Genomic DNA, 20792 nt, shown 5'->3' on the forward strand with positions numbered 1-20792 from the left:
ATACACCAATCATGCTTTGAATTTGATCGGCCAACAAATCCTATGCTACAACCACCGCGATTTCTCCCTCCATTTTGATTCGATGGCCGATACTTGAGTAACCATCGTAGTAAGTTGAAATAGGTGTTCAATTCCCACCTTTACACGTTGTATATTTTGAAAGAAAAATCTTATGTATTTTCTTGGAAAAAAAAAAAAAGAGTTCAATCCCCTAAGACTTAGCACCTATTGCAACCGAGGTAAACTAGTACAAAGTTGACAGATTTCAAAGAATAACAATGATAGCTGTTCCTTAAAAAAAATGATAGAGTTAGACTTTCATTTCTTTTTTTTTTAATTGGCTGAGTTTTGACAAAGTTATTCATCGGTCGATTTTGTGCATAAAATAGGTGTTTTTTTTTTATGTTTGCCTATTTTTGGTTAAATTTAATTAGCATAAATTAAATTGGAAGTAAAAATTGCAATAGTAAAATTTGATTTAATAAAATTGAAAGTTTAAAAAGGTAAGAATCTATCTAGAAAAATTGGAAAGTTTAAGGTAAAAGCTAATACACTCCTGATAAAAATGGGGAACTTTGGCATTTTTGTAACTATAAGTTTTGGTTTCATAAATCTACATCTTTTTTTTTTAACTAGTATTGTAATAGGTGTTGTGCACGTTGTATCTCAATTTTATTTTCTCATATATTAATGTTAATTTTACTTCGAAAAGGGTTGAGCATCTATCAAATATTATAGTATAAACAAAATACTATAATATTTGATAGATATTTTAAAATATAAGTATAATTTAAAATTCAATAATATAATTCAAACTTCTAAACGTTCAACGACTAAATATTAAAATAAGATTACTGAAAAAATTATTTTTAAAAATATATAAATCGTTGCAAACTTGAAATCTCAATGGCGGTTTATTTTGAGAATATATCGTGGAGAGGAAAGCCATAGGTCAAGAAAGCTCTCATCCAATTAATAGCTAACTTGGTTTTCTAAGACATTGGTTATTGCTCTTCCCTCTAGAATTAAACTTAAAACTTCAAAAAAGTAAAATATTTCCAATAACTGGAGCCATACCCAAATATACCTAGCCCCAATTTCATATCCAAATGCTTTATTTTCTCACGAACTAACAACACAACTCTACGTTATATTTGTTGTATTTTGCTCTGCCAAAAGAAAGAAAAAAATTGGTCAGATACCTGGTTTCTTACTAAATAAAGATACATTAAGATGAATTTTGTACCTTTACTTCATGTACTATTCAAAACATATAATGATATAACAATTGACAACGTAGAATAAACAAAAAATTTGAAGAATATTATTTGGCTCTAAGCATTGCTTTAGAACCATGTATATATAGTGATAATTTTAGTTCAAAATAAGAAAATGAAAAGTCATGTACGTTCTCCCACCTCTCCGAATTCTATTTTTTCTCTCTCCTCTACCTCAAAACTCTCTTCCCCATCATCAAAATTTCATCTCTCATTAATTTTCTTCTCATTATCTTCCTCTCTCCTCCCTCTTTACCCATATAAATTCCTCCTTCTTTTAAGTCTCTATTAATGCTGTCTCCCCACGACCTTCCATATTCTCTTTAATTGGATTCAAAACCTTCTAATTATCTCTCTTATTTATTTTATGTGATGTGTCTGTCTTGATCGATTACTCAAATAAAATATTTTTTTAATAAATATATAATAAATTTAAAAATAGGATAAGTTAGTTTTATGCTTTAATATTAAAATAGAAGATAGTTTTATGCTCAATTTTAAAATAGGATAAGACAATTTTCTTTTAACCTATTTAAATTGTTAGAATATGTATTAGCATTGTTGTTACATTAGGACGGTGTGAGATTTGTTTAAATCAATTATATTTATGACCAAATTAATTGAGAGATAGTTTGAAGTAGTTTTGTAACATTGATATTTTTTAATGTTAATATATGGAGTAATTTTTTTATTTTATTATATTATTAACTATTTGTCAAGGGTTAAGAATTTTTAAAGCGTAACTTTTTATTAATCCAAAAAATTGAAAGAGATAATTAGAAGAGTTTTTAGTAATTTGAAGGATTTTGTAACATTAGGAATTTTTAGTGCTAATATTAATAAACTTGTTGGAGGTCAAAAAAAATCAAACTCAACAGTGTAGGCATGAACTCGGTTCGGAGCAACCATATTTTAAAACGGATCTACCCACTAGTGATCCAGACCGAGCTGAGATGGAAGGAACATACTTACCGACCTAAAGGATCCGACCTCATGTCCGACCACCGACCTGGGGGCCCAACAGCCGTAACCGCTGGTCGTAACAACCTCAACGACTTTGTCTCCTTGCCTGCTTATAAAAGGGACATTCCACACCTGTCATCAGGTACACTATTTCCTCTGAGAACGACCTGCCACAATGAGAGCATTGGGAGAGACTAAAAAAGGAAGAATTTAGATGGATAGAGAGAGGTGAGGGATAGAGTTAATGAAAAATAATATTAAGGAGGAGAGATGAAATTTTGATGGGGTGAGGATAGAGGGGAGGGAGGGTTTCACGAGAGAGAAAATTTTGAGTGGTGGGACAACATAAATGAAACTAAAGATAAATTGAGTATTATCTAAATAATCACCGTTAAAATCGTCCAATAAATGTTTCTTCCACGTCCGTACATTTTAATATATTATACATTATAGATATAGATTATAGATCTATATATAGATTATAAATATAGATGTGTGTTTCTTTTTACCATTTTATGATAAAATGTTGACTCATAAATTACTTTTTACCTATTCATTTTTTTCTTTAACCTTTCTCTAATAAAAACTTCACAACCTCTTAGATGAAATTTTTGCCTAAACGAGAAGAGGTTGTGAAAGACATGATGTTAGAGAAGAGGTTGTGAAGATTTCTAAGAGGGAAAAATCTCATATAAACGAGAGAAAAAAAAAGATGGCCCAAAAAAAAGTAATATATTTTTTTTTATTTCACAACAAAGAAAGCATAAACAAAATAACAAACTTAGAAAACTCAAACCAACCGTCAGAAGAAAGTAATGCAGAGATGGCCTGCAGCCCTTCTTGAAGCCAAATATGATCTAGTTGTTTGAGAAGACAATTCGAGAAGACTTTTTTGTTGGAGCAAAACATAACATATCGACATTCAATTATATCATTGGTACGTATTCGACATTCATTTCTGTTAGTTAACACAAAGCTACAAATACAAAGTTTGAATGTTAGTTTTGAATTGGTTTGGTCAAAGACCTAGTTTTTAGGAAGTTGTTGATATTCCTTTTTTAGTTGTTGTCAAGTCTAAGTTGCTATTCTTATGGGTTAGTTGAGTAGCTAATTGTGTGGAGATAGTTATGTTTATTTTTAGTATCATAGTATGTATTTATATGGAGCACTAATGAATGAAATCATTACTTCCCCCACTTTCTTATTTCTCTCTCAATAAGTACATCAACAGTGGTATCAGAGCCTTAAATTCTTAAGGGGTCTGTGAGTAAGGACTAGTGAGATATTTTCGAGAGAAACTAAGTGATACACCTGTGAGAGTTTTGTCCAATGGAGTTAGGATCAAACAATCTTTCTTCACTGGCTCCACCTGTGTTTGATGGTGAAAACTATCAAGCATGGGCAATCAGAATACAAGCCCACATGGAGAGTTGTGATTATTGGGAAGCAATTGAGCAAGATTATGAAATTGCTCCACTTCCTGATAATCCAACAATGCATCAGATCAAGACTCACAAGGAGAGGGTCACCAGGAAGGCAAAGGCTCGAGCTTGCCTATATGCAGCTGTGTCTCCCGCCATATTCAACAGAATTATGGCATTGAAGTCAGCAAAGGAGATCTGGGAGTTCCTCAAAAGTGAGTATGAAGGTGATGAGAGGATTAAAGGCATGAAGGTGTTGAACTTGGTGAGGGAATTCAAGAGAATGCAGATGAAGGATTCTGAGTCCATCAAAGAGTACTCAGACAAGTTGATCGGGATTGCTAACAAGGCAAGAGCATTAGGAACTGATCTATCTGACAATAGATTGGTTCAGAAGATTTTGGTTTCAGTACCTGAGAGATATGAAGCAACCATTGCTTCCTTAGAGAATACTAAAGACCTCTCCAAGCTCAAAGTGATAGAAGTTGTTAGTGCTTTGCAAACACAGGAGCAGAGGAGGTTGATGAGGCAAGAAGGAAGCATTGAGGGGGCACTGAAAGCTAGAATGCAGCAGGGAGAAGGTGGAAGAGAGAAGAAGTGGAAAGGGAAGAAGGCGAGTGGCAGCAGTAGCTCAGAATCTGCTGCAAAGGATGTTGGTAGTGCATGCAAGCACTGCGGGAAGCACAACCATCCACACTTCAGATGCTGGAGAAGGTCAGATGTGAAGTGTAGAAGGTGTAATTTATTGGGACACATTGAACGGTTTTGTAAAGGTGCCAAGACTCAACAACAAGGAGGAGCACATGCTGCAGTACAGCAAGAAGAAGATCAACTCTTTGTGGCTACCTGTTTCTCATCGGCCAATCAATGTAATGGTTGGTTGGTTGATAGTGGGTGTACCAATCATATGACAAGTGACAAAGAGTTGTTCAAGGACCTTGACAAATCATTCAAGTCAAGGGTGAAAATAGGAAATGGTGAGTATCTAGAAGTGAAAGGGAAGGGCACAGTGTCAATAGAGAGCTGTGCTGGAACCAAGTTGATCAGTGAAGTGTTGTTTGTTCCTGAGATTGATCAAAACCTATTAAGTGTTGGTCAACTTGTAGATAAGGGATTTAAAGTGTTGTTTGAAGACGGGAAGTGCCTCATTTCTGATTCCAGTGGAAATGAGTTGTTCAAAATAAAGATGCAGCACAAGAGCTTTTCATTAGATCCATTCGAGAAGGAGCAAATAGCTTTCAAGTGTCAAGTGAATGACACTGAGTTATGGCACAAGAGGTTGGGGCATTTTCATCAGAAGGGGTTGCAGTATCTGCAGAAAAATGAGATGGCAATAGGAGTACCGGTTCTGGAGGAGCTGAAAACAAACTGCAGAACTTGTCTGACAGAGAAGCAAACAAGATTGTCATTCAAGAAGTCAGTTTGGAAAGCAACCGAGAAGCTACAGCTCATCCACACTGATTTGTGTGGACCTCAACCAACTCTCTCACTAAATGGTAGCAGGTATTTCATTATCTTTATTGATGATTATACTCGGATGTGTTGGATATATTTCATGAAGCAGAAATCTGAAGCAGCTGGAGTGTTTCTAAAGTTTAAAAGATGGGTTGAGAATCAAAGTGGCTGTAAGATTCAAGTGGTGAGGTCCGACAATGAGACTGAATATACATCACAAAGGTTTAATTCCTTCTGTGAAGAAGCTGAGATAGAACATCAACTCACTGCTCCATATTCTCCACAACAAAATGGAGTTAGTGAAAGGAAGAACAGGTGTATTATGGAGATGACAAGATGCTTGTTGCATGAGAAGACTTTGCCAAAGGAGTTTTGGGCTGAAGCAGCAAACACAACAGTCTTTCTATTGAATATACTACCTACAAGGGTCTTGGAGAAGAAGACCCCCTATGAAGCTTGGTTTGATACTAAACCAAAACTGACAAATTTGAAGGTGTTCGGTTGTTTGTGTTTTTTTTATGTTCCACAGGTGAAGAGAGACAAGTTGAGTGAGAAGGCAGAACCAGGAATCTTTGTAGGCTATAGCATGGTGTCCAAAGCCTACAAGATCTATCAACCTCACACAAAGAAGATGGTGATTAGTAGAGATGTTCAATTTTTGGAGGATGAAGAGTGGGACTGGACAGAAGAAGTAGAGATGAAGCAACAAGAAGTCTCTCTGGAGCCTGATGAACTAGTTGATGATGCACCAGTGAGAGGGACTAGACTACTGACTGAGGTGTATGAAAGAAGCAGCGTAGCTGTGTTGGAGCCTGCAGGGTTTGAAGAAGCTCAAAAAGATCAAAATTGGATGGAGGCAATGAAGGAGGAGTTGAGAATGATAGAGAAGAATAAGACATGGGAGCTAGTAAAGAAGCCTACTGACAGAAAGGTGATTGGAGTCAAATGGGTTTTCAAGACTAAATTAAATCCAGATGGCTCTGTGAACAAGCTCAAGGCCAGGTTAGTGGTGAAAGGGTATGCACAAGTCTGGGGAGTTGATTTCTCTGAGACTTTTGCACCGGTTGCAAGAATGGACACAATCAGGATGTTACTGGCTGTGTCAGCTCAGCATGGATGGAAGGTGTATCAACTAGATGTGAAGTCGGCATTCCTAAATGGAATGTTAGAAGAAGAGATCTACGTTGAGCAACCAGACGGGTTCATCACACCAGGGCAAGAGCAGAAGGTTTATTTACTGAAGAAGGCTCTCTATGGGTTGAAGCAAGCTCCTAGGGCATGGTACAGCAAGACGGATAATCACTTGCTGAGCTTGGGTTTTGTGAAGAGTCTGAGTGAATCCACACTCTATGTGAAGAAATCAGGTACTGCTATTGTGATTGTATCTCTTTATGTAGATGACTTGCTGGTGACAGGAAGTAATAATAATCAGATAGAGGTGTTCAAGCAAGAAATGATGAAGGTGTTTGAGATGACCGATCTAGGTCTGATGCATTACTTCCTTGGCATGGAGATTCAACAAGGGCAGAATGAAGTGTTTCTCTATCAGAAGAAGTACATGAGAGAGATATTGAAGAGGTTCAATATGGAGGAGTGTAAGAGTGTGAACACTCCGATGATTCAAAAGGAGAAGTTGCAGAAGGATGATGAGGAGGAACCTGCAGACGAGAATGTGTACAGAAGTCTAGTGGGATGTCTTATGTATCTCACATCCACTAGGCCTGACATCATGTACACTGGTTACTCAGATAGTGATTGGGCTGGGTCATTAGATGATATGAAGAGCACCTCTGGCTATTGTTTCACTTTTGGCTCAGGGTGTTTCTCATGGTGTTCAAAAAAACAAGATATAGTGGCTCAGTCAACTGCAGAAGCTGAGTTTATTGCAGCAACAGCAACAGTCAACCAAGCTGTTTAGCTGAAGAAGTTGATGCATGACTTGCATCTAAAGCAAGAAGAGAGTGTGAAGGTGTTTGTGGATAATCAAGCCACTCTAGCTATTTCATTGAATCTGGTTTTTCATGGAAGGACCAAGTACTTTAAGATCAAGTATTATGTTCTTAGAGAGATGCAGAAGGAAGGAGAAGTTCAGTTGGTGCATTGCAGCTCAGAGGAGCAAATAGCAGATATCTTCACTAAGTCCTTTAATGTGGATCGTTTTCAAGCTCTTAGGAGCAAGTTGGGTGTTTGTAGTATTTGAGTCAGGAGGAGAATGTTAGTTAACTCAAAGCTACAAATACAAAGTTTGAATGTTAGTTTTGAATTGGTTTGGTCAAAGACCTAGTTTTTAGGAAGTTGTTGATATTCCTTTTTTAGTTGTTGTCAAGTCTAAGTTGCTATTCTTATGAGTTAGTTGAGTAGCTAATTATGTGGAGATAGTTATGTTTATTTTTAGTATCATAGTATGTATTTATATGGAACACTAATGAATCAAATCATTACTTCCCCACTTTCTTATTTCTCTCTCAATAAGTACATCAACAATTTCAAGTATATCAACATTCAAATAAGGTATATTAACAGTATATAAAACCAGGTCTATCAATTAAACTATAATTAAAATTTATTTACTAATTAAAATAATTTTTATTATTTTTTAATGACTTTTCCTCAAATATCAATCGACATCGACAGAGTCGGGATCCAAAATCAATACTAAAGTTCAAGATTGAAAGACTTTGGGGAGATTGTGTTAAAAATATCTCTCTTTCCACTTCAAAATCTATCCAGGAGGATCAAAGGTAGCTGTACCTTGGGATTATATGGGGCTCGAGCCCCACTCAACTTTGAATAATTTAAAATTAATATATAAATTGTGTTAAAAATATAACAAAATCTGTTGATGGCCTACAGTTTTAACAAATAAAATAGCCAGTGTGCAAGTCGGTTCAATGTCAGGGTGGTTCAAACTTAAACCGGTCTAGGATTAAAGAAAAAATAATAATTAAAAAAATTACCTCCCCCATCTTGACTCTCTCAAGTCTCCCACCACTGAGGTTGTTGTCTAAGTCGTCCAAGCTCACTACACCACCGATGCCATTGTCTCCTGCACCGACGACGACTGCAACTCTAGTTTTCCTGCCACCGCCGAAGAGCCCCTGCTTCGTCGGTCAATATTAATGAAAAAAATGGGTATTAGAAATGGAAGAAGAAGAAGCAAGCTAGCCAGGAAAGACGAAGAATGATCCGACTTCCATTTTAGAAATTCTCGAATTAGCCTATAAAAAAAAGGAAAAAGCCCCAGATGAGTGTGTGGTGTTGAATTAATATAATAGATCAGCGAAAGAAAAATGAAATTGTCGTTGCGTTGGTGCATGGTGTGCCGGAGATGGAGGTGGTGCTGGAGACGACGACGTCGATGGTGGGAGGCAGAGGATTAAGATGGGGGAGGTAAGTTTTTTTTTTAATTATTGTTTTCTCTTTAATCCAAAACCATATTAAATTCGAACCCAACCCTTGAACCGACTCGCACAGCTGGCCATTTTATTTAACTTAAATTTATTGAATTTTGTACAAAGTCTCCGTTCGAAAACATTTTGCTTGAAACTCAAACAATTGTAAGGGAAAAAGACGGATAAAGTGTAATGGATTCCAACGGATGCAGAGCCTCAAAACGCCTTCTCTTCGACCGCCGCTACGGTTGGGTGTTAGTTTCTCCTTTCTCTCGCTTTCAGTTCCCCAATCTCTTAATCTGTAATTTCAATTTTCATCATGTTTCCTTATGTTTTGTAGGATTGATGAATGGAGAAACCCTTCCCACGAAGCTCTAGCCGGTGGCCGAGGAATGTATGCGCGTCTCTTTGCATATATATATGTCTCCTTTTCAATTTTGTTTCCCTTTTTTATCGATGAAATCGAGAACGCGTGTGTTGATTTTCAGTTATAGATGAATGAGAGAGAGGCTCCTTTTTCGAATTTTTGGGTTAATTCTTGTTCATTATGAGAAATGTTGTTCTATTTTTCGTTTGATTAATGCATTTGTGCTCTCTCTTATTTTGTAGTTTAATTTTCTAAAAGTTTCTTATGAATCAAGCAGATATCCATTAACTAGACTTCTGTTTTATAGGTTTTGCATAGTGCCCCTGGCGAAAACTCTGGTTAGCTCAGTCTCACAGATGGTATGGTTCTAACTTTATCCAGTGTTATTGTTTTTGTTTTGTTTTATTTTCTCTCTTGGGAAAAGACAAAAAAAATTGAATTGGATCAGAACTGAAAAAGTGCAGAAAGGGAGGAATAGGAAGAGGAAACCTCCCTCCTAGTAGAAAGAGTTGCGAAAATAAATTCACTGTCAATGTTCAGGAAGTTGCAATTCTAAATGAACTGTAGCTTTTAGGTTACATGTAATGCATATTACATCTTTCGATGTGAAAAATTATTTGAGTTCTAACTTTAACAAGGAGCTTCACTTGTTAGTAAAGAAAAGAGGAAGTTTACAAAGAAAATTAGATACATGGACGCAACTAGATATGTGAAAGTGAGCTGAATCCGAAACGTCCTCCGTCGACACTCGAAAGAACCCTCCAGTTTGCTATAATAGTCTCCCTCTATCCTTGGGTGTGTAAGACAGTCTCCTCCATCTTATCAAGTGAAATATAAGGCAGTGCAACAGAACACCCAAAAGTTCTCCCGTCTTCACTTCACTAGTGGTTTAGAGCAAAAGGACACTTAAGGAGATTGATTCTATTGGATCGCCAATTGAGAAATGTATTCTAGGAGGGATAAAAATGGGAATGTAACTCCTACAAGTTAGTTTTGTTACTTCTATCCTATCTGTTAGTTCAGGTTAGCTGTGGGAATGACTTCAGTGGAAGTTACTTGGGGCCTAGGGGAGCACGTAAGGATTAAATATGAGGATAATAAGCGGTTTGGGGATATCAGGGTAAGAACTTGTGTTTTGTGTTGTATGTAGAGAAGATTGGCTTAAATTGGTCTACGGCTACTTTCGCTGTTATATTCCTTTGAAAAACTCTTCAAGAAATAAAATTTTTTCTAATAATTCATATTCTGCGAAAGAACACACCATTGGGGATGAAGAACCATATCAGAGGACTCGAGATCAATCAATGGTGCTGACCTTTCAAAGAGCAACTAGCCACAAAAAACCCTCCCCTTCTTCAGGAACTCGACTTTCCACAACTTCTAAAATTAAGGAAATAAGTGTCATCAGTTGGGGTGATTCCTCATATCAAATAAGGGGAAGGACCTTTGGCTTTTCCTAATGTCTTGGTACTCGTTTTTTTTTAATTAGTCCCAACTCATAATGTGTAGGAAAATTCTCTCTGGGTGGTTCTGTTGGGTTTGTAAGGTGATTGCAAACAAAGTCCCACATTGGCTAGGGAAGGGAATGATCACGAGTATATAAGAGAGGACAATTATCTCCATTGGTGTGAGGCCTTTTGGGTGAAACCAAAAGCAAAGCCGTGAGGGTTATGCCCAAAGCGGACAATATCATACCATTGTGGAGATACGTGGGGTACTCGGGGTACCGTTGTCTTTAACAAGTGGTATCAGAGCCATGGTCTAAACTTAGCTGTGTCGGTGAATCCTCGAGTGCCGAACAAAGAAGTGGTGAGTCTCGAAAGGTGTGGTCATGGTGTAATCTGTAGGTGTGCTCTATCAGGTTGTGCCCAGAAGCCTTGGATAGGAGCAAGCTCTCGTTCGGGTCCGAGAGTAGACGGATGAGTGACTACTTGAAGGGAGTCTCGGTGGTACTTTGTTCGAGGGGAGGATTGTTGGGTTTGTAAGGTGATTGCAAACAAAGTCCCACATTGGCTAGGAAGGGAATGATCATGGGTATATAAGAGAGGACAATTATCTCCATTGGTGTGAGGCTTTTTGGGTGAAACCAAAAGCAAAGCCGTGAGGGCTATGCCCAAAGCAGACAATATCATACCATTGTGGAGATACGTGGGGTACTCGGGGTACCGTTGTCCTTAACAGGTTCCTCATGTTTAATCAAGGTTTTAAGAGAAGGATTTCATATTCTTGGATGCACAATTCCTTCAACATAAACCGTGGAGCAGTTTTGGACGTTTTTCTGAAAACATTGTGTGAAAGAAAGTGCAGATGCGCTTATTCTTGATTTTCCTTTCGTTACAGGTTAACGTTGCAGCAACATCCACCGTTAAAGCTCTTGAAAAGCCGGAGCTTCTTTCACCTCAGGTACTACAAGCTGGTCTCCATGAAAGGCTTGAGAAGTTCCTCGGTGGCTTGCAGAAAGCAAATTCTCCTTCCCTTCCCACTACATTGCATCTACATGATGAAAGAATGGATCGGAGATAGCTGAATGAAAATTGATCCTCACTCGCTTGAGAGATTAAGGTATGTACTTGCCTCAACAAATTAGAACTATTTTTGAGTCACTCATGAGTACCGTGAACTAAATTTGTTTGTGTCCTATTTATCCAACGTCATCCCAAGATATGGCTTTATATGCTTCTTTTTCCCCTCCATTTTCAGTAGGGGTGCAAGGAATCGATTCGGTTTTCCTCTTTTGCCTAAAAATTGACCCGACCCGACCCAGTTACACCCCTAGTTTTCATCCAACGGTCTAGTCTAGTTCAGTTCCTCAAGTATTATGTATAAAATAGAGAATCATTTCAAGTGGAGTAGGAGACGAAAACTTCTGATATGTGATGTGGATTGGATTGTGGGTGTTCTATAGCCAATGGTATAGTTTTGTTTCAGTTCCAAATTATGTATAAAAAACCATTTTAGTTCTTCTCACTAATTTCTCATTTATCTGACAGAACAAAAGGAACTAGAATGGTAAAGCAGTATAATAGCTGCCAAGGATTCTCGAGGTACTTGGAACTTCTCCGCTTGAGTCTAAACTAACTAAACAATTATCTGCTTCATTCCTTCCTCTCACTATATTATTTACAACAAATCTCTACTTACAACTTGTTTGGGTAATTACTAATGTACCCTTACTATCCTATTAATATTTCTAATCAACGTTCCTATCATATTATCATTTAACTGTTTTAATCAATGTTCCTATCATATTATCATTTAACTGTTTTAATCAATGTTCCTATCATATTATCATTTAACTGTTTTAGAACTCGACTGCTTTAGTCTCCTACCTATGAGTCCAAATATTTGTGTGTGTTCAGATTCTTTTTGAACAATTTAGGAAGAGGATAAAAGATGACTAAAATAATCTTTTATGTAGAGTTCAGGGGTAGAATATAGAGTTTAAATAGGGTTGGGTTTTGGATTTGTAAATATAGTAGGAAAAAAAGTTTTAAAACATCGTTCAATGATAGGCTATATCGACTCACAACCTCTCGATTTGAGATATATATCAATTACCGCTAAGCAATGCTCGCTTTTGGCATACATTGATAATATAGTATAGGCATCTATCAATTATATAGTCTATCAATATGAGATATCTATCAATGATAAGTGTCTGATAGGCCACATCAGTGATAAACGTCTATCACTAATATAATCTATCAATAATAGATGTATATAATCTATTAGTGAAATAGTATATCACTGATAGACGTAATATTAATAAATAATTGATTAGATGTAAATAAGTGATATAGGAGAGTAAAAATTGAATTATGTAAAAATGTCTCAATAGCAATGTAAATTGGTATCCATTTAAATTTTTCTAAGTTAAATGGATCGAATCATCTTTTTCTTTTTTACGCACGTGGGGTTTAGAATCGAACTCACTATTTTTAGATTGAATTATGCGCAACAAAATAAGATGTAAACTGCAAATTATAAATAATATCATTACAGTTTCACTGGTTTGCACATAGAAATAAAATTAAGATTGCATATTGTGTTTCCTTGCTAAACCCTTTGGACCACCAATAGCAGATGGCTAAACGAAAATAACATCAAATCCCCAAGCATCTTGGAGAAGAATATTATATTATTCTTTTCAATTTTAATTATTTTTTAAACGTGTGGAGGAATTTATATTTTTAAAAATATAGCACTTTCAAAAGAAAATACGCAAGATGTCATTATGAATTTGCGATAAATATTTATTTCTTAGAAATTTCGCTGGGAACAGGATCGAAACATTTATAAATTTAATATATATTTTGAAAATATTACAATTTTACTTTTTTACACTTAGATGCCAACTCATGGTGTAATACCAACAAATAATATTATATTAATATAATTTGTAATTAGTTGCCATGTCATTATTTTCATAGTCAAACATAACCAAAAATGTATTTTGAACCACAAGAAAGAAAGTATTATTATGTTGGTTTTTCTTTTCTTAAATTGACATGTCGACCAAAGATGGATTTAAATGATTTTTTGAACCAATATATATTTTAATTTTAGGACTTGTTTGATAGCGATCATGTGTCTTGTTTCTTGTTTCTGTTTCTTCATAAAGAAAAATGAATTGCATGATCTTAACATCCATGAATTCAAATGCGATAAACCAATATTTTTATTTATGTTTTGGAACAAATTAGAAATGAAAACAAAGAGACTTGTTTTGGTTGTTTACTAAATTTCTATATAATTTTGAGAACATTTCCATAAAAATAGAAACATAAACAATAAACATAGTTTAATCGTAAAATGTTTAGATTTCTTAAGAAAATTGGAAAAGAGAAACAAAAACCGTAAATGTAAACCAATACTAACACCAAAAAATAATTTATAATTCCCTTTTAGAAATGCCACGTCATTAATATATTACTTAGATCAGACTAAAATAAACTATTTTTAAAATATATTAACTAAAATAAATATTTTTAAATTATTGGATCAAAAGCTTGATATTTAGTCAAAACATGTACCCACCTAACCGAACCGACCACATTTTTCCCATTTTTTTCCCTCCGAAAAAAAAAGAGAAAAAAAAAATTAACCTCCAAAATCCAAATTACAAATTTTCTTCCCCTTCGAGAAAATTCATTCATTCATATGTTCAAGATTGCCCCACGTCAAATAATCCCAAAATCTTCTCCATTTTCCCATCCAAATAATTCACAAATAAACTCAGCAGAAAAATCGAAGAACAACAAGAACAAGGAGCAAAATCCCAAAAATCCCAAAAATCCCAAAAAAAAGTTGCAGAAGAATCTTCTCGTTTCCCCCTTATCCCTCAGCTTCAGCTCCATTGATGAGCTGATCCCTCTTCCTCTCTATAATGCGCCCTCTCCGGCCGCCATCTTCAGCCCCACCGCCATGTCTCCACTTCTCTCCCCCTCTCTCCTCCTCCTTCCTCTTCAGCTTCAGACCCAACAACCGATTCCACTTCCTCAAGCCCTGTTCTTCTCTCAAGCAATCCAAGAAGCCCACTCTTCAGAAGGCCCCCACCGGCGCCCCCCAGAGCTTCAAGTGGCTCTTTAGCCCCAAGGGCGACGACGACGGCGAGAAAGGGAATAAGGGTTCGGCGGAGGGAGATGGTGCCGCTTTGGAGGGCGACACTGCGGTTAAGGGCACCCTCTTGGCCGGTGTTTTGCTTGTTGGTGTGATTGGTGGGTTTGCATTTGCGGGATATGTGTACAGGGATCCGATCAATGCGTTCTTGAATCAGTTCTCCACGTTTATTGATGGTAATTTTGTGATGGGTTGTGTGTTTTTTTGGCGAATGGGAGATTGGATTTGTTAATTCTTTGTGGAATGTTCGATTATTTTGGGGGTATGCTCATTGCTGTTTGAATTGGTCTGAATTATGCATTAATTATCGCAATGGGAGGTTGTTTCTTTCTTAAATTCTTGTTGGGAAGTTCTGTTTGCAGATTCTATTTGTTTGACAATCATTTACCATTCTTCCTCCTCCTCCTTTTGTAATCGAAACCTCAATTTGTGTGGAAGTATGATTTTAGGGGTGATTTTGGTATGGGTTTTAAAATATTGAAAATGCTTTTCAATTCATGGTTTTAGAGATTCTAACTTTTAAGTACAAGTAGAACTTCTTCCAAAAAAAATTTCAGCATGCTTATAGGAAACTGCTTTAGTTGAAAACACTGCTTTCAAGATCATCCCAAACTCACTCTTATAGATTTCTCTTCTATCAATTTTAGAAAAATTTTAACTATGCTACAGAATGCTGGAATAGTGGAATTAGGGGTGATCATTGGTCAGTTGGTGTCAGTTTGTAGCTCAAACCGACGCCAACCACCAAAAATTCGATTTTTGTCTGTCAGAGCTCAACAGTTTTGGAAGGTTCTACAACTCTGATTGGCCGACTACACCAGCGGTCGATCGTTTTTGGCCAAAGCTGATGCAAAAGAACAGAGCTGAAAATAATGATGGTTAAAGTTTAACTTGGCTCTTTTTAAACAGAACCGATTGACTAAATTGGTTATCTGTTCACTATCACTGTATTTTTGTGGAGTAACTTAATCATCTATCTCCATCTGCAGCTATCTACTTTCTAGTTGTTGTTTCCAAAATCTAATAATTGTCTTTTATTCATGTTAAAGCATGTTTGGTACTATGATAAATGTTTCTTCTTTAATTTAGCTACCATTTCTTTTTTTTTTTTTAATTATTTAGCATCCATTATCAAAGGAAAGGGATATATTGAATTATGAGGAGCTCTCCATTCCTCTTAAGGATCCCAATTCATGCAATTGATAACATAGAGCTTTTGATGAACAGGATATGGTCCAGCAGGATATGCTCTATTTGTAGCAGTGTATGCAGGATTGGAGGTATACACAGAATTTTTTCTTTATTAAATACGTGTAGGAAATTTGCCTTCCATTATTAAAGTATTTACTAATTCCAATGAAAGGCTGGCCTTAGTGGTGAGAACTTGGGAATTGGAATGTTTGGAGTTGCTTTCCAAGATCCTAGGTTCAAGCGAGGTAGAAAACTTCGGGTGTGTTTGGTTGGTGATCCAAAAACAGAAATTTGAAAACAAGTAATTTAATGGAAAACAAAGTTGATATCTTCACTATTTTTTAAAATACGTTTAGCAACCGAAAAATATATTTGTATAGTCCATTAAAATACTATTCTTGCCAAGGCCTACAGCATATATGCTGATAGTATGAATATTGTTTTCCTGTCTAGTTGCTCTAGCACATTTTAGTATCCCATATGGAGTTTGCAGAGATACTTTCATGGTGCCTATTTTGTGTTTCAAGTTTTATTACTACCCATTATGAAATTTATGGTATGATTTTTTACCTTTTAGATCCTTGCAATTCCCGCCATTCCGTTAACAATGTCAGCAGGACTACTCTTTGGCTCTGTAATTGGGACGGTTATAGTTTCCATAAGTGGAACGGTGAGTCTATCTTGGTGCTAGTAAAACATAGCATATGCCTGCTAAATTTTAGCTTATCATCTCCAATGATTTCAGGTGGCTGCTAGTGTTGCCTTTTTGATTGCTCGGTATTTTGCTCGTGAGCGTATTCTTAAGCTCGTAGAAGGAAACAAGAAATTCGCTGCCATTGATAAAGCCATTGGGGAAAATGGTTTCAAAGTAGTCACCCTCCTACGTTTGAGCCCCTTGCTCCCATTTTCTCTAGGAAATTATCTATATGGACTCACATCTGTTAAGTTTGTTCCCTATGTATTGGGAAGGTCAGTTCTCATTTCCTCAATGAAAGTAAAAAATTGTATCTCTATCCCGTTTCCATTACTAGAGAAGACGTTCACATCCATAAATTATTTTAGCTTTTCTTTCGTTCTACTTACTTTCCTGTTGTCCTCTCCTCAACGAGTTGTGTCAGTATATACATAATGCTATGAGCGTGTGAGTTTCAGAGGTTGTGGAAAATGTAAACAATTTATTATCTTGAATGCAGTTGGCTTGGGATGCTTCCGGGAACATGGGCTTACGTCAGTGCAGGTGCATTTGGACGAGCGATTATTGTAAGTTTTCAACCCATCAGCCGTGATGTATTTATATTTTCCACAACAACATTTTACCTTGTGAGTTGAGTAGCTTGTGTTTGGTTGACGATGCTCGAGACGTGTACTTTCATCTTTGGTTTTTCCTTTAAAGATGGTCTATGATCTGGATTCTCGGTCGGGTTTACCGTCTTTATTATCGATCCTTTTCCGCATTTCCAACTTTCCAACCAATTCCGGGTTTATTTCTGATGTAATTTTACATGGGGTGTTTGTGTTTCAGCAAGAAGAATCTGAAGTTGGTTTGCTAGGAGGAGGCAATGGTCAGCTGTGGACTCTGGGACTGGGATTGTTGGCCACAGCACTTGCTGCTGCATACGTTACACGATTAGCCAAGGTAATGAATGTGTCTCCTTCATTCATTACAAGAATTGTCTTTTTTTTTTAATACTTTCCCGGGTTCTGTCGCTACTACTAACTTTATGCAATCAATCAATGTATATAATGTATATAATCTAGTCTAATTCCGATACGGCATAGAATGAACTCATAATCAAGAAATCGACTCGGTCATCATATTTAGCTTATAAATTCATAGGTTCATGATCCTATATCATTCCCATTTTAACTGGACTCTAGAAGATTAACTAAGTATGATATCCCAAACAATTTCAACTATTGGATTCAACGATACTTCTAGTCCAGTAGACACTATCATACATACATCCATATTACTAATGTTGGAAGGGCACTGCGCACGTAGTATTTTGAGGTCATGAGTTCAACGATGGTAAACACTTATCTAGGACTTTTAAATCTTTTTGAGCGTGAATACTAAATGTTGTAAGTTTAAACTGTTAGTTCCACGAGATTAGTAAAAAATACATGTGAACTAGACGTGTGTTTCTTGAGATTAGTCGAAAATATACATACGTGAACTAAATACGTGAATTGGGTAGGTGGTTGCTGTTAAATGTTGTAGGATCGAATAGTTATGGGATAAAACCCGTGTTTTCTTTTATTGTTTGACGAGATTTTAAGTTGGGTCGGTAATGTTGCAGGATGCTATGAAGGATATTGAGTAGACATGGCGCCTTGCAAAATGTTGTAGGTATAAAATTAAATTCATAATTGAATTTTGGAAAAATTGGCCAATGCTCTGTATATTTTTTTATTTGACCAATTAAAACAGAGACACTTCTTCCTGCTGCTTATAATTGTACAATTTCTACATTAATCAATATAATTAGTCCCTAATTGTAATCTTCATTTTTGTTTACAGGATCAGATTAAATCAGTTTTTTTTTTCTCTCTTTTCCCTCCTTTTTGTTTTGTATTTTTCCTAGTTTTCCTTTCTTTTTTTAAAAAATGATAAATTAGAGGACGAAAATATATTTTTCTAATTGGTTCTTGAAGACGTGGTAGTCACTTGTTGATTAGGTTTACTGATTAATTTTAGGTGATTAGACTATGCACCGTCTTCCCCACCGGTGCCCATAGTGAAATCAAGATAAAATATTTAAAATTATTATGCTATATATATATATATATATATATATATATATTTTTTTTTTTTTTAACGTTGATAATGACATAGGTTAAAATTGTATTTTAGTATACGTAGTTTCATACTCTAGAAAAAAAAAATTAGCCAAAAAGTAAAATCCCTATTCCACAGGTAGAAGATACCTTAGAACAACAAATCTTAACTTTAAAGTTAACTATTACTAAAAAATATTAGTCCATATAAACCTTTTATCTTGAAATTTGTTAAATATATTCACATTTTGCTTATTATTTTTATAGTCAACGGTTACGACACCAATTTATATTAAATGGTCATGTGTTCGAATCAGCATCTCCACCGACTCTACAAGTTTGTACTAAAAAAATTTTAACTAATGAACTATTTTTAAGATTGATTAATTTGAATATTTAAAAATACATCAACTAAAATCCAATAAGTCTCCAAATACATTTATTAAATGGTCCGTATATTGTTTACAGTTAGATTCCTTAGAAACTGAATATGCCACTAATCCATGAACCTACTAGTCTACCACAGTTAGCATTCTTAAAATTTTGTTTAGCATAAAAAATAGGTTACTGTTTGTTCATCTAGTTGACGAACTATATAAAAAAAAGTATAATGTAATTTCATAACTAAATTTATCTATGAATCTTTTTTTTTTTTTTTTAACAGGAGAACTAAATAGATCGAATCCAATATCCAAGGATGATGAAGAAATTGATCGGCAAAGAAAGCAAGATGATGAAGGACAAGATCAGCATCGAGCACGCAGGATCCACCACCAAAACAAATTGCGAATCGGAATCTGAAATCGTTTCATGTGGAAAGAGGAAAAGAAAAGAAAATGAAAGAAAGGCATATCATCATCAATCGCAGTCAATTTCTAGGGTTTCATATGAAGAAATCGATCCGAGCGATAAAAGCTAAGAAATGAAGCAATGTACATACAGTTGACGGCTCATGAATCAGGATCTGGCGTTTGAGACATTCATCGACGACAATCGAACAGTGGCCGGGCTTTTGAGCTGATCCAGCTGTTTGTTACCTCGGCGGAGGAGGTACTCGATGTAGATGAAGTTTTTGGGATCGATTTGGTCGGCGTTCCGGCGAAACTCGGCGGCGACGAGCGATTCCATCTGCCGCCGATCTTCGGCGGATTTGGAGCGCGCCGCTCGTAGAAATCCTCTGTAGAGACTGAGCACCTGCTTTTGCAGCCCCGAAAGCTTCGGCCTCACACCCATCGCATCTTCTTCTCGAAAACTCTACCATTTTCTTCTTCCAAATCCCTTTTAATTGAGTAATTGAAGAAACAAAATTTACCCCTTTTTTGTTAGGTTTTGGACAGGGCCGGCTTTAAGTTATTGGTGAGCTCCGTAATAGAAAAGCCTCATATTGATATCGATTTAATTTAATTTCTAATTATAAATTAAAATTAAAATATAAAAAATACACTTATTACTTTTCATAAATTTCTTCTTACAATATTAAAATTTCAAACTACTGAAAAAGTCCATAACAAGTTCATTAAATTTTCAATTTTAATTGAATTACATTTCAAATTGGTTAGCATTAATTTTTTTTATTCATATTCCTTTTAATCCTTCTCAAAAATATCAATTCATTAATGCAGTCTCCTCAAAATTCTTCCAAGTTTACGTTGGGAGAGTGAGAGACCTTCCATATTTCTTTATATTTTTATTTTGTTTTTAATAACCAAAACTTTTCAATTTCTCTAAAAGATTTCATGAATATATTACCTACTACTCATTAAATCTAAATATTGATCTCCCCCTCACTCTCAATCTCACTAGTCAATACTCTCCCCCTCTCACTCTCAATCTCTCTCAAATCTCAAACTTTCAACTTGTTCTTCTGCATGGTCTCCCGAGATTATCAATTGCTACAACAAAAATTGAAGCTTTTTATTTCCTCAACTCAATCTAGTGGTTTCAAAGTTCCAGGGTTTTTCGTTCAAATTCTTTTATTCTTGTATAAATTATTTCATATTATTGTATATTTCTTAGTACCTTAATATTTTATATTTGTTTAGATTTGCTTACTTATAATATCAATATGTCTACCAGAAAATACGAATCTGGATATGAAAAGCTTAAAAAGAAAAGAAGAGTAGAAAAACTAATTGAATCTCAAAAAGGTGCTCTCGATAAATTTTTTATTGGAAGTAAAAGTAATAAAAATGATGAAATAATAGAAGAAACGATAGGTGTAGACAAATCAAAATATGAAACGAAAATTGTAGACGATGATATGATTGTTGAAAATGAAGCATTTAATCATGAAAAAGAACTAGAGAGCGATGGGGAAAGTGAAAAAAAA

General features: G+C 35.6%; 3 protein-coding genes and 1 long non-coding RNA gene across 10 annotated transcripts; 2 read left to right on the forward strand and 2 right to left on the reverse strand.

The window, feature by feature from the left end:
* Positions 1 to 895: 895 nt before the first annotated feature.
* Positions 896 to 8213, reverse strand: LOC111012147 (uncharacterized). Its single transcript, XR_002601519.2, has 3 exons — positions 8074 to 8213; positions 2250 to 2407; positions 896 to 1169 (listed from the first exon to the last, which is right to left on the reverse strand). It is a non-coding gene; the product is annotated as an uncharacterized LOC111012147 (long non-coding RNA).
* LOC111012146 (uncharacterized) lies at positions 8144 to 11437 on the forward strand. Of its 5 annotated transcripts, none has more exons than XM_088119574.1 (5): positions 8144 to 8506; positions 8635 to 8762; positions 8849 to 8902; positions 9183 to 9234; positions 11216 to 11437. In XM_088119574.1, the coding sequence occupies exons 2-5, from the start codon at positions 8701 to 8703 to the stop codon at positions 11396 to 11398; spliced, it is 351 nt and encodes a 116-aa protein (XP_087975700.1). In that variant the 5' UTR covers positions 8144 to 8506; positions 8635 to 8700; the 3' UTR covers positions 11399 to 11437. The 5 variants fall into 5 exon arrangements, with proteins under 5 accessions (XP_087975700.1, XP_022141897.1, XP_087975701.1 ...); XM_022286205.2 differs by having other exon boundaries at positions 8635 to 8755; XM_088119575.1 differs by having other exon boundaries at positions 8679 to 8762.
* Positions 11438 to 14034: 2597 nt separating this feature from the next.
* On the forward strand, positions 14035 to 19862 carry LOC111012135 (SNARE associated Golgi protein family). Of its 3 annotated transcripts, none has more exons than XM_088119570.1 (8): positions 14035 to 14670; positions 15722 to 15774; positions 16263 to 16355; positions 16431 to 16654; positions 16879 to 16945; positions 17208 to 17321; positions 17986 to 18035; positions 19128 to 19862. In XM_088119570.1, exons 1-7 carry the CDS (start codon positions 14262 to 14264, stop codon positions 18007 to 18009), a joined length of 984 nt encoding a protein of 327 aa, XP_087975696.1. In that variant the 5' UTR covers positions 14035 to 14261; the 3' UTR covers positions 18010 to 18035; positions 19128 to 19862. The 3 variants fall into 3 exon arrangements, with proteins under 3 accessions (XP_087975696.1, XP_087975697.1, XP_087975695.1); XM_088119571.1 differs by lacking the exon at positions 19128 to 19862 and adding an exon at positions 18207 to 18233; XM_088119569.1 differs by lacking the exon at positions 19128 to 19862 and having other exon boundaries at positions 14036 to 14670; positions 17986 to 18193.
* LOC111012137 (LYR family of Fe/S cluster biogenesis protein) lies at positions 18876 to 19696 on the reverse strand. Its single transcript, XM_022286188.2, has 2 exons — positions 19404 to 19696; positions 18876 to 19260 (listed from the first exon to the last, which is right to left on the reverse strand). The coding sequence occupies exon 1, from the start codon at positions 19694 to 19696 to the stop codon at positions 19421 to 19423; it is 276 nt and encodes a 91-aa protein (XP_022141880.1). The 3' UTR covers positions 18876 to 19260; positions 19404 to 19420.
* Positions 19863 to 20792: the final 930 nt, after the last annotated feature.

The sequence above is a fragment of the Momordica charantia genome, assembly GCF_013281855.1.
Source record: "Momordica charantia cultivar OHB3-1 chromosome 11 unlocalized genomic scaffold, Mcharantia_2.0 BLBB01000011.1, whole genome shotgun sequence".
In the NCBI taxonomy this organism is placed as follows: Eukaryota; Viridiplantae; Streptophyta; class Magnoliopsida; order Cucurbitales; family Cucurbitaceae; genus Momordica; species Momordica charantia.

Coding starts and splice junctions, on each gene's coding strand:
- LOC111012135 (XM_088119570.1), top strand. CDS start 14,262: ATGCGCCCTCTCCGGCCGCCATCTTCAGCCCCACCGCCATGTCTCCAC. Junction 16,655..16,878: donor GTTCCCTATGTATTGGGAAG/GTCAGTTCTCAT, acceptor TCTTGAATGCAG/TTGGCTTGGGATGCTTCCGG. Junction 17,322..17,985: donor ACGTTACACGATTAGCCAAG/GTAATGAATGTG, acceptor GTAATGTTGCAG/GATGCTATGAAGGATATTGA.
- LOC111012146 (XM_088119573.1), top strand. Junction 8,903..9,182: donor CTAGCCGGTGGCCGAGGAAT/GTATGCGCGTCT, acceptor TCTGTTTTATAG/GTTTTGCATAGTGCCCCTGG. Junction 9,235..11,215: donor TTAGCTCAGTCTCACAGATG/GTATGGTTCTAA, acceptor CTTTCGTTACAG/GTTAACGTTGCAGCAACATC.
- LOC111012137 (XM_022286188.2), bottom strand. CDS start 19,696: ATGGGTGTGAGGCCGAAGCTTTCGGGGCTGCAAAAGCAGGTGCTCAGT.